Consider the following 17749-nt stretch of genomic DNA (forward strand, 5'->3'; position numbering starts at 1 on the left):
CAAACCAGCAGCACTGCAAACAGGAAGCAGGAATAACACTGTCCAACAGCGACACCCGCCTATAACACTCGTTGCCTTTTCTAGACCAGGTCTCGTCCCATTCGTCGGTATTTGTGATATCACAAATCCCGGAAAATATGCGTTGTAGTCCAAACGTCGTTCGTTGTAGTTTTTGAAAAGTGATTTCTGTTAAATAAAATATCTCCTTTTGAAGTGGACTTTGAGCTTTGTAACTTTGCCGATCTTTTTTATGCTCAAACAGCAACATTACTGACTAACTTAAAATGAAAAAATGAAAAAGCATAATAGGACCCCTTTAAATTATTATTATTATTATTTTTAGTTAAAATCATCTAAAATCATCAAGTCTGTTCAACAAATGGTCACCGTCAGGGTTTCGAGAGGGGAAACTCTAACATGCAACAACCAATTTTCAGTATATATATCAATTTTTGATGTCCCACCCTATATTTTTTCTAACCAGTGTTAGGTAAAATGGGTTGCGAATGTAATTTCATGTTGACTTTACTGAAGTTTTGAAGAGAAATTAAGAAGTTGTTACACAGCTCATTTAAGGAAAATTATCCAATAACAGCATTTCAACAGTTTTTACAAACAAACAATGAAAAACAAAGAAGTGATGGAGCCTTAACTCTGAACTATTTCCAAAAGCAACAAACTGTGTTTTCCAGAACTCTAGAAGAAGATCCTGGTTATTGATTCACTTGACATGACTAGCTGTTTCGTGAGAGCTGAGTTGTTTATGTGTATCATCCTGGGAGATTCTTTGACTGACTTCTTGACTTTTTCATTACTGAATTATTAAACCGTAGCACCATAAATCCTTTACCATGAGGAAAAGTCAATACCTCTCTTGTTAACCTCAGATACACTCAACTCACTATGCCAAATGGTTCTTTGCTTCATTTAAAAACATTATTGACAGCATTGAATAAGCATAAATAAACAGTGTGTGGTCCTCCACAGGGTTCACTAGATAGACATCAGGTAGACGTCATATCAGTGTGATCTCCCAGCATGCATTGCTGTGTGCTTTATTGTTCTCTGTGGGAGAATATTATACCTTCTCACGCCACCAGGATGACAACAAACCTCTTATCAGCATGAGAAAAGCAATGTTACTGACCATATGTTATATGAGAATCAGACACCAGGCGTTATGACGGCTATCATCACAAGTATGATGGGTGTACAATAGTTGCATGTGATGATGTGACATTTATTTGCTCAATAAGACAAAATGCTCCACAAAATGGTGAATCTCACAGAAACATGTCCAGGTCATATTTCACTCCAAAATCAAATGAAAAAATACATAAAATCTTATATTTAAAATATTATAATTAACTACTGTATATAACTCAATAGAAATAAATAACATATTTTCATAAAGAAAATGGAGATTTTAGGACCATTAACATTTTTCTTTTTTGCATTTTTGCATTATTTTCATACTGCAGAAAATCGAGGCTCTCCCCCCCCCCAAAAAAAAGAAAAGAAAAAAGAAAAAAATATATTTCATAGAGAAAATGTAATTTAATTTATTATTGTTTTCTTTCAGCAGCAAATGTATACACTCAAAATATTATATTTTAAATAACTGAATATATATATAAAAATATAAAAAATATTTTCATGAAGGAAATTGAGTCTATTTTTAGAACCACTAACATTTTTCAAATTGTTTTCAGGAAAATAAAGCACTTTTTTGCACTGTAATGTGTCCAAATGTTTTCTTTTCATCACATTCTCATATATTAAAATCAGCGTAAAGTTATCCCACTTTTATGCTGAATTAAATAAAATTACAGATACTAACATTTTTTAAATATTACAACAACATAGATTTGTATTACAATAAGGTGCGTTTAAATGCAAGAAAATAATGTCACAATGCAAAAAAATCTTATGGTTCTACAAAATTTCTTAATTTTCTTAATGCAAAATATATTCTTTTTAATTCCATTTGAAAAATGACCTGTTCTAGACAAGTTTTGTGAGATTCATACATTTATGCATTATTATATATCTTATCAGTGGCTCTTCACATTCACATCAGTGAACTATGAAAGCATAAATGAGTTCTGCAGCTTAATAAAATACAACAAATGATTCATTCTTAAATAAAAGCTCTTGAACAGAGCTGAAGAGAGAGCTCAGTTTATCTGAAGTGAATCTCTGGCTCTGCACTATATTGAACATGTCGCACGGTTCTGCTGCTGCAAGAACTGATAGCAATTCAGCGATTCGATTGTCCAGACAAGCAGATAGGCCAGCCTTGACATAAAAGCTGAATCAGCAAGCATGACAATCAGTTACTGTTAGTCTGAGTTATTGAAAATGATGTAGTCAAACATATTTACCAGAAAGAAGCCATTGTGCTGCGATGTCTCTTTATTACGGTTCTTTTTATCCTGTCGACGGCAGCAGCACACACAAACAGACACACACGCAACAGAAGATAAAAATGCTGTTAAAATGGAGATAAATGTTAAGATAAGTGATGCAAACATAGGATGAACTTTAAAGGAAATTTAAAGACAACAACAAAAATGCAATAAAATGCAGCTTGCAAATGGCCACGTTCACACTCCAGGTTCATTTCGAATAAGACAAACTAAAATGACTCAGTTCAGAAAGGGCTTTGAATGATTTACTTATTGAATCTGATTCAAATCACGAATATTTTGTGAATATTTTTGACTGATTCATCAAAACCAACTCATGAGAGTCATTTGTTCACAAATCAGACATCACAGTTCGTGCTGTGTCACTTTAAAGATGTGATTAATGCAACCAGATAAAATGATAAATTACACAAAATGTTTATTTATCACAGTGTGACTCCTATATTATTTTTTCATGCACTGTAATAATTAAGATTAATTCGCTCTTATATTTAAAATTTGACTCCCTAAACTTTGCAGTGCATACATGACCAATAAAAACTATTAGGCAAAATATTTAAGGGAAAATAATTCTGTTGTAGAGTCAAAACATTTACAAATACATTTAAATAAAAAGTGTTTAAAGAAAAAACATATGGTGCAAACTTAAAAATACAATTACAGCCCAGTCTCACAAGTGAGTTTATCATTTTGTAAATCTTTTTGTCTGATTCATCAAAACCAAGTCATTTTTTCATGAATCAGACATCATGGTTCACGCTGTGTTTGTTGCTTCATCACTTTAAAGATGTGATTAACTAATGCGATCTGATAAAAAATAAATGACAAAACTGCATTTTTACACGACTGTATTTTACATTGTTGCATCAGGTGTGAATCAGGAATCTTGTATTATTTTTATATGCAGTGCAGTGCAATAATTGATTTGATTAATTCGCTCTTATATTTAAAAGTTGTTAAGATTCTAAAAACTTTGTATATGTGGCCAATAAGTTTGAAGTCATTTTGTGAATCTTTTTGACTGATTCATCAAAACCGACTCATAAGAGTCATTTGTTCGTGAATCGGATATCACAGTTTGCGCATGCAGTATTTCTATATGCAGTTTAATAATGTAGGAGATTAATTCGCTCTTATATTTAAAAGTGGTTGTGACTCCCAAAAATTTGCGGTGTGCACGTGGCCAATAAAAAACCATTATGCAAATCAAATTAAAACTTTCAAAACAAATTAAAAAGCCATGTTATTAAAGCAAAAACAAACGGATGCTTATCCAGTCCCACAGTGGTGGCCATCCTACCTTAAACTCTTTTTCGATGTTGGCGAGTTTGGTGAGCTCATTGCTCAGCTCCAGTGCGGTCAGTACGGGGTCTTCGCTGGACAGAGAGAGATACGCCGGACTGGCCAGTCCACGGTACGCATTTATCCTGGACCGCGAGTGGCTGAACGAGTCCTTCCTCTGCTTCTCCGTGCAGTCAGCGCATTTGCAGAAGTAGTCGTGAGGCCGCTCGATCCTGGCGCCCTTCATCAGCAGCATGTGCACGACCTCGTATTTCTGGCAGTGGGCGGCCAGGATGATAGGCGTGATATCGGGCGAGAACCGCGTGCCGTCCTCGTCGTACGAGTAAAAGTCGTCGTCTTGCAACTCGCAGGGGCTGCGGGTGAGTCGTTCGCCGCCCGCAAAGGACGGATGTCCCAGCAGGGCCTCCACAATACGCATGTAACCTTTAGAAATCGCCAGCAGAAGTGCATCCCCGACACGGGCCAGGTTGTCTCTCTGCAGGAGCAGCTCGGTGACCTCCAGGTGTTCATTGCCGACGGCCAGCTGTAGCCCGTTCTGTCCCATGTAGTCGACGCAGTTCACGTTGAGTGTGGGTGATTCTTCCAGCATTTTCCGGACCACCGGGATGTTGCCGTACTCCGCCGCGTCCAAAAAGCGTTCTTCCTCCGCCGTGAGGCTGCTGCCACGGGTGTTGAACATGAACGCCGGTCCGCGAACCGCCTGTCGTCGGCCCTTTTCTCGTGGTAGGGTCATCCTGCGATGGGGGAAAGTATCCGAAGATTTCCTGCAATTGAAAAAGAAGTATTTTTACCTTGTGAACGTTAGTCAAGCTCATCCAAGTGGAAGTGACTTTCTATACACTTGGCTGCTTGATTATATCTCAAGCCTTTGACAAATATCCAACAAGTTGACTTTCTCACTGAGAGCTGACAAGTGGTGTATCATCAGGGACGTGATCCCACAGGGACGGAAAGGTGATTCGGGCCGGACGGTCCTGCTGAAGGCGAGATCGCCCTCTGGCTTTTAATAGCTTTTTAATGAAACGCAACAGATGCCATATTCAGACAACAGGTGGAGTGACGTCTGTTCTCAACTCAAGCTGACTCACGTTTAGTGAGCACTCGAGGTGAAGAGAGCATACAGTAAAAGAGTGTGAATGTTCATTTCGCTCAATTGTATGGATAATACTTTTAACAATGTTAATACGTATTGGGCCTTTACTCTTTACATCTTGAGACTTCATGGCATTCATATGAAAGGTTTAAAACCCTTATCCCTTTCCCCTATTCCTCTATACACTCACTGCAATACAAAGTCCAAAAAACATCAAACATTTTTGGGAACAGGTTGGGATTTGGGAATTTGGCACTAGAACTCTGTCCCAATTACAAAAGCTTATTCTGAGAGGATTTTCACACCTTCTGACCAATGATTTTCTATTACTTTTTCCCATGCATTTTATAGAGACTGCACTCTGGTCAAATATTTTAGAGTAAAGCATGGCTGAAAATGGAAAATATATATTTAACACATTCTAAAGAATATATATTTGACATTCTTTAAAACTGTGATTTAAAAAGAGGACATAAATACAGACATGCATATAATTTAATATTTTAATTTACAGTCATTTAAGAATGTTTTTTAAAATTATTTAAATTATTTAAAAATGATAATATATACACACACATATATTAACAAATATTTTCATTATATATATATATATATATATATATTATATATATATATATATATATATGCATGTAGCCTATGTATGTATAATGTATATGTGTGTATGTATACAGTTTTTTACAAAATTTTACATACACTTTCCAATATCTGCAAAATGTTAATTACCAAAACACAATCATACAAAATGCATGTTGTTTTTTATTTAGTACTGACCTGAATAAGATATTTCACATAAAGATTTTGAGATCCATGTTTTCCCACTGAGGACAACCAAGGGACTCATACGCAACTATTAGAAAAGGTTCAAACGCTCACTGATGCTCCAAAAGGAAAAACGATAAAAAATAAATAAATAAAATAACACAAAAAATAACATGCATTTTGTATGATCCCTCTTACTTTGGTAAAATAATTAACATTTTGCAGATACTGCAAAGCATATGTGTAATTTTGACCACAACTGTATATATATATATATATATATATATATATATATACAGTTTCCAGAAGGCCAACATTTCACTAAAAATGTTTTTTTTATTGGTTTTATTTTATTGGTTTTTGTTAAATGTGAGCCAAAATCATCACAATTAAAAGAACCAAAGACTTAAACTACTTCAGTCTGTGTGCATTGAATTTATTTAATACACGAGTTTCACAATTTGAGTTGAATTACTGAAATAAATGAACTTTTCCACGACATTCTAATTTATTGAGATGCACCTGTATATATATATGTATTAGGGATGCCACAGTTCTCAATATAATATTGAACCGTTCGGTACGACATCCATGGTTCATATGATATTCCATGTTTTTATCCAGTGTACTGAAGTATACAGGTGACTTTTTAAAAAAATCACATTTTAAATCCCAAATCGCAAAAAAACACTCTGATGTGCCAAGCCATCAGAACCGATCCTATATATATATATATACACATATATATATATATATATGATTAATAAACTGTTAAACTCCCTTGTATTAAAAGCCACCAACACTGTTTACTGAGCCATAGTCATGCTGTATTGAATCAAACAAAACTTCGACTGACACATTACACCACAAACAAACGTATCTGCTTTAACACAATATAATCCTTAAAACAAGCACAGTGTTAGTAAAAGTCATAAACACATGAAACTGAATCAGAAAAAAAAAACAGGCAAATAAAATTGTATTATTGTGTACTCATAAAAACAACTCATTCAAGACATCAAACAACTTCAGCACAAACCTTATTTATTACATGCATTAGTAAATAAGGTTTGTGAGAATGAGTTTGTTTAATTTAAGGTCTGAATTTATAGTTTGAAGCATAGACTATAAACTGCAGGATTTACTTGAGCGGGGAAATTAATTTCACACAGCCCAGGTCCCTGGAGCTTCAGACGTCACCAGAGGCCAGAGAGGAGGGGAAGCATTCAACTCGAAACTCTCCATGCAAGACTCTTCCATGCCAATTCAATAAACGCAAAGAGCTCAGCCTCCCCTAAAACCCCTTGACTCTAGCAAACACAGAACATGACTTGAATCTGCTCTGGACTGAGGTATGAATTAATAAAGTTAAACTTCCTACTGCATATGTAGTAAACAAAAAGGTGAAACTCTCTTACAGCTGAGATTTTCTTTTAGATTTACATTACATTTTATGGATTTGGCAGATGCTTTTATCCTGCAATGTATATATTTCACCAGTATTCCCTGAGAATCAAACTCATGACCTTGGCGTTTATTTGAGCTACACCAAATTGAGGAACATCTTTTAATTAATTAGTTTTGTTAAGAAATTTATTTGGTGTACAACACAAATTGAAAAAATTTATTTTGTTATTATAATGTTTAACAGTGGACATATAATGTGGAACACCTTTTACTGAATTAGTTTTGCAAAAAAATTCATATGGTCTACAAAAATTTTTCAGCATTAATGTAAAAAAGCTAGCCATTTTTCGGTTCCAAGAACGTTCAGAGAATGTTAGTTTATTATTCCCGGAATGTTCCCAGAACATGGACTTTTTAAGGTTTTAGAAATATATAAAAAAAAAAAAAAAAACTACTAAACATGACATGAGAAAATGAGAAAATGTAAAAATCTTGTTAAGACACAGCTTCCTTTGGGGTTTTAACATGAGTTAAGTATTTATTTAATTTTTTACAAAATAATTGTAATTTATTTTGTTATTTTAACGTTCAACAGTGGGCATATCATGTGGACATTTCATTTTACAAACATGAGCTAGTAAAATAAATACTGTACCTTGCAGGCTATGTAAGTTGCTTTTGATAAAATCAATATGTGTACTGTATATATCTGCTACTAATCAGCTATATAGCATGCTTTTATAAGACAGAGCATTCTCTGATGGTGGAAATTACATTTGAAACATTTTTGGAAGAAAATGGCCAACTTCTTTGCCTTGAATAAGCTAGCTTGCATTTTATGTGCAATATAACTTTTTTGCATAATTTAGCAGAACTGGAAATTATGTACATTGAAAAATTGTTATGGATATTTACCTAGATTTTTCTTTGTTTTTCTCACACATTACAGTTTGATGAACTTTTGAAAAAAAAAACCAAAAAAAAAACTTCATTTAAGCTGAACTTGTTCATTTCAGGTGGGAATTACATATTTTTAAAAAATTGCTAATGATTTGTACACAATAAAAGGTGGTTGATGCTTATTTGACTTTTTGTTCACATTATGTTTAAAAATATCTAATAATATTTTGTATATTCTGAAAAGATATTCTGAAAGACTTTATATGACAGACATTATTTATTTATAAATTTTTCAAATAATGACGTCCTCAAATGCCTTCAAGGAAGATTTTGTCAGATTTAGCTCACTTATGGAGACACATTTATCGCTACAGTAAACCCACGCATGCATTAATAATCAGTGGAGAAATGAGCTTCCACTAGGTGTCGCTTTAAGGTTCATATCACAGCTTACATTAGAAAATACAAAGAAACTGTATTTTACGTCGTTTAGTATTTCAATACCATTTCGGCATCAAGTTAATAATGACAAATGTTGCAGCGACAGGTTCAACAAGACTAGGCTATTTCAACAGGAACAATGAAATACATATTTAATGTAGCCTATTTTAATAAAAAAAAAAATCAAACTTAAGAAATGACTATGAAACTTGATATTTTAAGCTAATATTTTACTCAAAAAAATATACAGAAATCTTATACTTTTCATATCATTAAAATGATTTAGTCTGCCTTTTTACGCGTTATGTTGCTTTTTACTGCGTTATCACTGAGATCAAAGACATTCGTGTGAGTTTGTAGAGTTGTATGAACACTCACATGTTGTACCGGTAATATCCCGATGAATCGCTGACCGTCTTGACGGATTTCAGGTGATGTGCGTCCACACCGCCGTTCTCCTCTTTCCAGCACTGCTCATCTTCATCCTCAGAAAACGACACTCTTTTCTGGTATTTGGATCCTCTGCCTTTCATGGACATCCAGACAGCGGCTGTGAGAGCGGACTCCAGCTCTGCTCACTCACTGCAGGTGAAGCTCTGACTCCAGCATCAGGATCAGCGTGCGTGTGTGTGTGTGTGTGTGTGTGAAAAGAACAGCAGGAGATGAGAGGAGAATCCAGCAGCCCTGCCCACATCCAGCAGTCCTCATTAAACAAGTCAAGCAGAGGTCACAGGGTAGTCATGTGGGCTAAATTAATTTTTATTTTGTTGGAGTTCACTATTAGAGAATACATTTTTTTCTAAGTTTAGAAAAACCTGTCAAAATTGTAGTGTTTTGAAATAAACACTATTATTAAAATCCTATAGTTTTTTATATTATACTTTATATAAAATAATACAAAATTCTTTTAATAAAAATTATACGCATACATATATTTTGCATACATTTTAAATATTTTATATAATTATATATCACATAATATATTTATTAGACCATCACCACACAATGTAAGGTTTGTGCCACAGCTGCCCTAAACTAACAGTATTGGTGATTACCAAAATCTTTTTTTTTATGTTTCTGTAATGGTTAATCTACCAGTATGTGTAAGCTCTTTAGCCACAGTAATGTTTCTAATGCTAAAATATAATTATTGGTATTCATGAATTTTCAAATTTGCTGTTTTACAAGAAAGGCAGAAAAAATAGTAAAGCACTTTATAATTTTTTTTATTCAGATGCCAAATTACAGTCAATAACAAGAGACTGGAAAGTACATAAAAACAATGCCAGCAAGAATAATGCAAGCATTTATCAAGGCCAAAGAAGTCCATAGAAAAAATTAAGTTTTTTGGTTATGTATGAATAAAGACTTGTTTCAGTTTGTTATTTGCCTAATAAATAAAAATAAAATGTTTAGTTTTAAACAAGTCTTTGACAGATTCCTAAAATATATGTGTTTTCTATTTACTACTACAGGTGGTCTAAAAATTTAAGCACATACATACATATATTTAACTGTTGATCAGTGATTGGATCAGCTGATTGTTTTTTTTTTCTTTTTTTACATCAGCAGCCAATGAACTTGCTACTCAGCATTCAAAAACGTGCTTGCTGTAGAAGTTGCAGCATGCTTCAGAAACCCTCCACTTTCCCCAGCTCCACCTGTATTGATCTGCTACGGGGTAGTTTCAGGTATGTTATATATGGGGGTTATTTCATATATATTACATGTGCAGCAGCAGTACTTCCTACATGCTCACTGGCTGCAGCATGTCTGTGGATGTATTGGCAGTAGCAGGTCTCGTTACTTGCTCGGCTGCAGCATGACAGAAATATATGAAAAAAAAGTACTAAAAATGACAAAAACACACAAAAAATTACTAAAATACACACACACACACACACACACACATAATATATATATACACATACACATACACATACACACACACACACATATATATATATATATATATATATATATACACATAAGTGAGAGAGAGTGTATTGTTTTATTGCAAATGTTTTAGTATAATAAATACTTTTCATGTTCTGATAATCCAATCTGATGTTTATGTGTGTCCTGTGTGTCCACAGATGTCTTTTGATTTAATGGAACAACAAACAAAGAAATTGATTACATAAGAGAAAGCCTGCGGACACCTTGATCAATAGCAGCGTTGACAGACAATTACCAGTGAAAAGGTTGGTTGGCTGTGTAGTTTGACAAGCCTCTTCATATGAATTTGATTAACAAAAGGGCAAAGGTCAAGCCAATCAATAATTGTTTTAGTGATGTTGCAATTCAATGAGGTGGTTTGCTTTCTGTCTTTGAAAAGATTACAACACGGGGAACTGTTTGGTGCTATTCTGTGCATACAGTCATCAGAAGTGCTCTTCAAACTAAATTAGTTTTGGGAATTACAGATAATCATAATTATGCTGAACAGTTGTCTAAATTTGGATAAAGCTTGTCAACAGAGTAAACTCAGCATCTGTCATTGGCATATAAAAATCCTTTGGGAAAAGATTGACCTAATTTAGTCACAATCCAAAGTTATATTCAAAATAAAAATAAAATCTTTAAGATATTTTCACTAGACATTTCCTCTGCAGACTTACATGAGTAAAATGTTTATCACAAGATGATCTGCTTTCAAATGTCACATTTACTGGCCTTTTCACATTTATCTCAATGAAACCAGAGCAGAACCTACAGAAGGTCTCTTGCGAACACAGGATATGTCATTTGTTGCTTGTGACTCAGAGGCGGAAGGTGACTTTATAGAAATGAAGAGCTCTTGGTTCTCCATCATGACAACCAAAGGATGGGGTCTTATTCTCATGATCAAAGCATCTTCCAGATGTTTTCTAAGAACAGAAGAACATTTAATGTCCTGCTGTATTATCGGCCACTTGTATTGAGTAGAAGACATGGAGAAGCCAGTAGCACTTAAGCAGAATTGAATTGGTGTTCAGTCAATATGAAGCACAGTGTGTGGCCTCGTTGACAGACCTACAGGTATCAATGTCGAGTGGAAAACAAAAGGACCCCAAGTGACATGGACATTCAGAAAGACCAGAACACATTATTATTTTGAAAGACTGAGCTTTTAATGTTTAAAAAGCCTCAAAGGAAAGGTCAAGTCAGAACTGAGTTAAAGTCACATTGATTTTTTATTTTTTATTTATTTATTTATTGTCATAAGGAATCTCTCATACAATAAATTCTGGAAGCTCACTCAGCAACGCCACCAGGCAAAATCTACAACAGCATTTCTATGACTTTCCAAGTGAGAAAAAAAAAATCAAGAGATTAATTACGTTGGTCAAAAGAGAGGCTTTGTATTGGAAACATTCACACAGCAGCAATAACGAGTTTTGTTATTTTTTATGCCAGGGTAAAAAAAAAAAAAAACACCAAGCCTGAACTGATACGCAAAACTACCAAATTTTCTGTGAAGCTGCTTTGCAACTATGTGTATCGTGAAAAGCACTATACAAAAGAAAAGAAAAAAAAAAACCTTATAGTGTTTACAAATGTATGGGTATAGAAAAAATAATCCCCCCTTTAAAATAATTTTCAATCAAAGCAACATTTTGTTGCTTTGCAGCCTGAAATGAAGATGGACACAGTTTTTGTTTTGTCCAGCTGTATTTACTCAGTGCAACTTATAACATTCAAGTGAAAGATATAACACCAACATGTCAGAAAAACAAAAACAGAATCACTCAGTTGGAAAAAGGATCACCACCTTGTGTCAGTATTTTGTTGAACCACCTTTTGCTTTAATTACAGCCTTTAGTCTGTTGGGATTTGTCTATATTAACTTTGCACATGTTGGTGTTATATCTTTTCACTTGATTATTTACAGAGTGGTGATTCTTTTCTATACCCACTGTACATTCAATTTTTTTTTTTTTTTATGAAAACAAAAAGCTTTGCTAGATTTACAATGTTAATAAGAGGAAATGCTTCATCACAGTGTGTGTAAAGCCTAAAGTCCTATTTACTTGAATGAATCCTGCAATTTCAAAAACTGCTTGCCACATTCACATTTAAATAACACATTTCAATTCAGCAACAAAATCTGACATGAGCTGTCTCACAAATGTTGTTTCTTATGCTCAAATAGCATTAAAAAGCATATATTTCAGGCTGGACCAGCCAAGGGGCATGTGCAGTCGTAAGCACACTAACAGCAGATGCAGTGATGCAATGACTTTACCAGTTGGCGATTGGCTCTTATTTAGGCAGAAGTTATTCCTCCATATTACACGTTGCTCTTTCTCCCATTTATAAGGTGCACCAAAATCTGCAAACTCATGCCCTATTTCATGCCGTTTTTAAGTATAAATAAATAGAGTGATTAGTGTTCACATTAAAAATTCCAAAAAGAAAAATGCCCAGATGATGCACTTAATTAACCAAAAAAAACAAAACAAAGTTGCATCCCAAATGATGCACTATACACCATGCACTTATACACTCAACCGTGTATGAAATTTATAGGGTTATTTTGTGTGGTCGGTGCCATTTCCATGGCACAGGTGAGTGTGGCGGGTGGTGAAATGAGCAGCCCGTAGGGAAGGTGTTTAATTATTCCACCTGAACAGCACGGGATTATCCAGATCAGAGGCTCCTGGGGCAGACAAAGAGGGTGATTGAGAGACCTATCTGTCAAGACGGACTAACCTGCCCTGTCACTTTTTTGTTAAGTGATTTGAAGATATACAGTAATCAATGCGCTTCATGGGTGAATGCAAATCTCGGCTTCTCTAGAAGTGAACTTAATTGTAGTGTGTAGTCTGTAATGTTGTATTAAATGTCACTTAAATTGTCTGTTCATCAAAATGTCATGCTGTCACAGATTCTAATCATCTTCCTGTTCTGAGGAACCGAAGAGGATCATTTACTGATCACAGATCATTTGCACACCAGTTTCGCTTAAAAGTGAATATTTAATAGTAATTGCATACATCTCCCTTGATGCCAACATGTTCACATGGCAAAAATCAACACAGTTTTCCAATTTGGAAATCAGACTTATTAGGAATAAAAAGATACACTACACTCGCAAATATTAGGGATATGAGATTCACATAGAGTATATAGAATTTACACACACAGACTACTTTCAAAAATTCAAAATTGTATTTTCTACATTGATAATTAGGGCTGCACGATTAATCGAATACGATTGTCATGCGCATTTTGTTAAAAAAAAGCCGGTTCTGTAATCAGCAGTAAATCATCATCCCGTGCTTTCAGATCGAGCAGCATTTACTACACATTGCCGTAGTTCACTGACAAGTAACGCAAAAAAATCGCAGACGATTTTATTGCGCGATTCTGAAATCGAAGAAATCGTTCGCGATAATGACAGCTGTTTGCATAGCTTCTCAGTGAACTACAGCTCTGTGAAGTAAATGTTGCTCCATCTGAAAGCATGTGAAAATACCACATTTAATAACATATTTTTACTATAGGTTGGTATATTAACATTATATCAGTTAATGAAATTACAGTATTTAACTGTAAATTTAAGTTAAAACCGTAAAACCTAAAACGTCGCTACCGTATTTTTTATGGTAAAATTCCGGCAACCACAGCTGCCGGTTTTTTACCGTAAATTTTACAGATTTTTTTTTTACAGTGTGAGATGATGTAGTATTTAAGCAGTGATAAAGGCATTGCATTATAAATATACTTTATTTTAATGAAAATTATAATAATAAGAACTCAGATAAACCGTATATTGCCGTAGTCGTGTGTTTATTAGTCACGTTGAATCAATGAAAGCAGTTGAATCTTCTGTTTATTCAGCTGCAGCGATAGGCATTTTCTGGGTTTCTTCTGCGAGGCGTATTTGGAGTTTCAGCGCGAGAGCGCCCTCTGGCCTTTGGATGGAGATTTACTGCTGATCACAGAACTGTGCTTCACTGAAAGATACGCATGACAATCACAGCTTCTGTCGAATCGCGATCTCGATTCCATTTCGATTTATCGTGCAGCCCTATTGATAATAATAGGAAATGTTTCTTGAGCAGCAAATCAGCATGACTGATTGATTACTGAAGCATCATGTGACACTGAAGACTGGAGTAATGATGCTGAAAATTCAGCTTTTCATCACAGGGATAAATAATTTTTTTTTTTTAAATCGTCAAAATAGAAAATAGTTCTTTTAAACTGTAATATTGTTTTCTTTAAATAAATGTGAAAATTTTTTGCAAAAAAAATCTCACTGGTCAGATACATTTGAACGGTAGTGTGATTTTTTTTCATGTATATTGATATTGATATTCAATATTAAATGATATTCATATACAGCCATTACACTTTATATATATTTATTTTATATATATATATATATATATATATATCCATTTAAAGTCACTTCAGAAGTAGTTGAGCATTTTTAAAGAGATGGCATTAGCATTTTTCAGTGGATATAAGTCTTACAATACACATTTATAATCTATTTATCTCTCTATTTATATTTATTACAATTGTAATTGCCATTTCTATTGACTCCATAGTCATAGACTGTCCATAGTAAAGTTATGTTAAGGATACATGGACAATGTCTTGGAAGAATCTGATCCCACAAATATGAATCACCATCTCACCAAGCACCATCTCACTTAATTCTATCTAATCATATCGTATAAAATATTTTATTGAATTTCAGAATTGAATTATTAACAATCAGGAATGAATTATGATAATATCTCTTTCTCATGCTGTTTAATTAACTTCTAATTATGGCTCGGTTCCATTCAAAGACCTTGTCAAATTGGGTCTGCTAAATCACTAATTCAGCTCAGCATTTGACATCTAACATGTTTTTATGCTCATGTTGCCTCTTTTTTGTTTGTTTGTTTTTTTTTTGCTTATGCTGTTCCAAATCTGGAGAATATAAGGATATCCTGACCACTCTTTCCTACATAATGAATGTGAATGGCTCCAAAATTACAAAATAAACATCACTAAAGTGCCATAAAAGTGACTTTTAAGTCTTCTGAATTCATACAGTAAGCTTTTGTGAGGAATGAATCGATCGAAAGTAGTTATTCACTGATAATCTTCCCCTGCACTTTTTACTGCAGTCGACAAAACAATAAAATCAGATCTAACCTCCAGCAAGGGCAGTGCAAGACAAATGTATCCGGCCATGTATCCGGTGGGACAGACTGATGCCATCAATTGTGTATATAGTCCTCCTGCCAGGGTCAGATGTGTGGGATTCTTGCCCTGTGGCATCAGTCCAGTGAAATATCCTTGTGCAAACCTGAAGAATCATAGCAGTGCCATCTCTGGAAACAGACAAATGAGAAGCAGCTGATGACACAAATGTCAAAGATATGGATGATTTGTTAACTAAAAGATGCTGCTGGCATCCTACCAGGGTGTTATCACCAGCTTTGGCAGTTAACCTCAGATTTCTTCAGAGAGTTAAATTACGGTCGGGAAAAAATCTGGGATTCAACCTGGGCAGTGAAGTTAATAATTTTCTGGCAGCATATATCTAATGTCTGCATTTAGTTAACAATTAAGATATTTTGTTGCCGTTTTCATTCAGGAACTTGGAGGGTCTTGACTGTCTTCTGATGAAAGAGTTTAAATAAAAACAACCAAAATCAAACAAATTGTTTTATTCTTAAAACGATCAGTGTTTTCAACATCAGTATTTTCAATTTCAAATCACCTACCTACTCTGAAGGAGGCTGTTTGCAGTCTGACACGTTTTCTTGGAGTTCTGTCAGTTCAACAGGTTCTTCAGATGACGAGAGCGGCGCCGTGTCAAATGCTTCAGCTCCTGAGAGTTAAAATTACCTGCTAATAATAAAACCCTTCAAAGTCTCACAAAGCAAATGGTACAGAAAGACTAGCAAGCACCATCAACAACCATACTGATTAATATTAGTTGCTGGCAGCCACTGACATCCATTGTATTTTTTCCATACTATGGAAATCAATGGCTACCAGTAACTGTTTGATCACCTACATTCTTCAAAATATCTTCTTTTGTGTTCAACAGAAGAAAGGAATTCATACAGACTTGGAACAACATGAGGGTGAGTAAATGACACAATTTTAAGCAGAAATACATCAAAAATAAAAAGACTGTTTGGTACAAGTGAAAGGAATGGGTGAGTAGGTGCCTTTGTAAAGCCGTAAAAGTAATCACATGTATTTATTCCTGACCTAGAATGGAGACAGAGCTCACTAAACGCTATTGAGTAATGATTCTAACATTGATTCAGAGTTCATTGTATAATTGACATGCAGTGCTGCATCTGCAGACAGACTATAGTCTTAACCGTTTTATGTAAGGCTTACTGCCCATATAGTGCATGTCCTTGTTTTATATCTTTTTTATCTAGCATCTGATATATCTAGGCCTAATGTATGTAGTTAGACATTTATATGTGTGTAATGTCTCTGCATACACCGTAGGACAACTGCAATGTAAGTGTGAATATAATTTAAGTATTGTGGCAGACATTGTATGGCAAGAGCAAGTAAAGAGACAGAGTGCGTCATCACATTCTGCAGAGATGAACACTGTTAGATCATATCTCCCTGAGGAAACACAATATGAATTGCTTTCATTTCGCAAGTCACATTAAATTAGATTAAATGGCTCCTAGACTTTTGTTGCACACTAGCAAGAGTGAAACACTCGCTTTGCTGTTTGGCAAAAGGATATGAGTATATTATGTCACGATTAAGTATTGAATGATCACAAACGTTCTTGTATCAGCTACTGTAAATTGTCACATTTAATTTAATGAAATTTACAGATTTATAAATGATTTATGAGCAGAAGAACAAATTTCTTTCATGTTTCAGAATGAGGCTCAGTAACTTTTCACCAGCTTTTTTCCAAACACCACCTGAATAAAGGGGCATAAACATAAATAACTGCAGAAACTCATAAAACAACAATATATATTTTAAGTGCTCCACATACTGCAAATTGCAAACCAGTCCCTGCAAGTATACAGATTGCTTTTCAGCAGTCACTTCATACAAGTATCCTATCCTCCTTACCTCGTGAGTCTTTTCGAAAGATTTATTAAAGGGGTCATATGCTGTTGCTAAAAATATTTTTTTTTGTGTATTTGGTGTAATGAAATGTGTTTATGCGGTTAAAAAAACACATTATTTTCCACATACTGTAAATTATTGTTTCTCCTCTATGCCCCGCAATTCTGAAACGTGTTGATTTTTACAAAGCTCATCGGTCTGAAAAGTGAGGTGTGCTGTGATTGGCCAGCTATCCAGTGCGTTGTGATTGGCCGAATACCTCAAGCGTGAGACGGAAATGTTACGCCCCTCACCATACTGTGATGATGCCCTGTCAGGCCGGAGCGATGATTCAAAAACA

General features: G+C 34.6%; 1 protein-coding gene across 1 annotated transcript in view; it reads right to left on the reverse strand.

Annotated features, from left to right (window-relative positions):
* LOC107757418 (short transient receptor potential channel 3) overlaps positions 1-8910 on the reverse strand; it is a 46833-nt gene extending 37923 nt beyond the window's left edge. The window contains exons 1-3 of the mRNA XM_016574886.1: positions 8731-8910; positions 3730-4495; positions 2385-2435 (exon numbers count right to left, since the gene is read on the reverse strand). Coding sequence (XP_016430372.1) covers positions 2385-2435; positions 3730-4495; positions 8731-8891 — 978 coding nt within the window. The 5' untranslated portion in view covers positions 8892-8910. The remainder of the gene's footprint in view (positions 1-2384; positions 2436-3729; positions 4496-8730) is intronic.
* Between the last annotated feature and the right edge of the window lie 8839 nt (positions 8911-17749).

Source organism: Sinocyclocheilus rhinocerous, unplaced genomic scaffold (assembly GCF_001515625.1).
Source record: "Sinocyclocheilus rhinocerous isolate Xijiao unplaced genomic scaffold, SAMN03320098_v1.1 scaffold1525, whole genome shotgun sequence".
In the NCBI taxonomy this organism is placed as follows: domain Eukaryota; kingdom Metazoa; phylum Chordata; class Actinopteri; order Cypriniformes; family Cyprinidae; genus Sinocyclocheilus; species Sinocyclocheilus rhinocerous.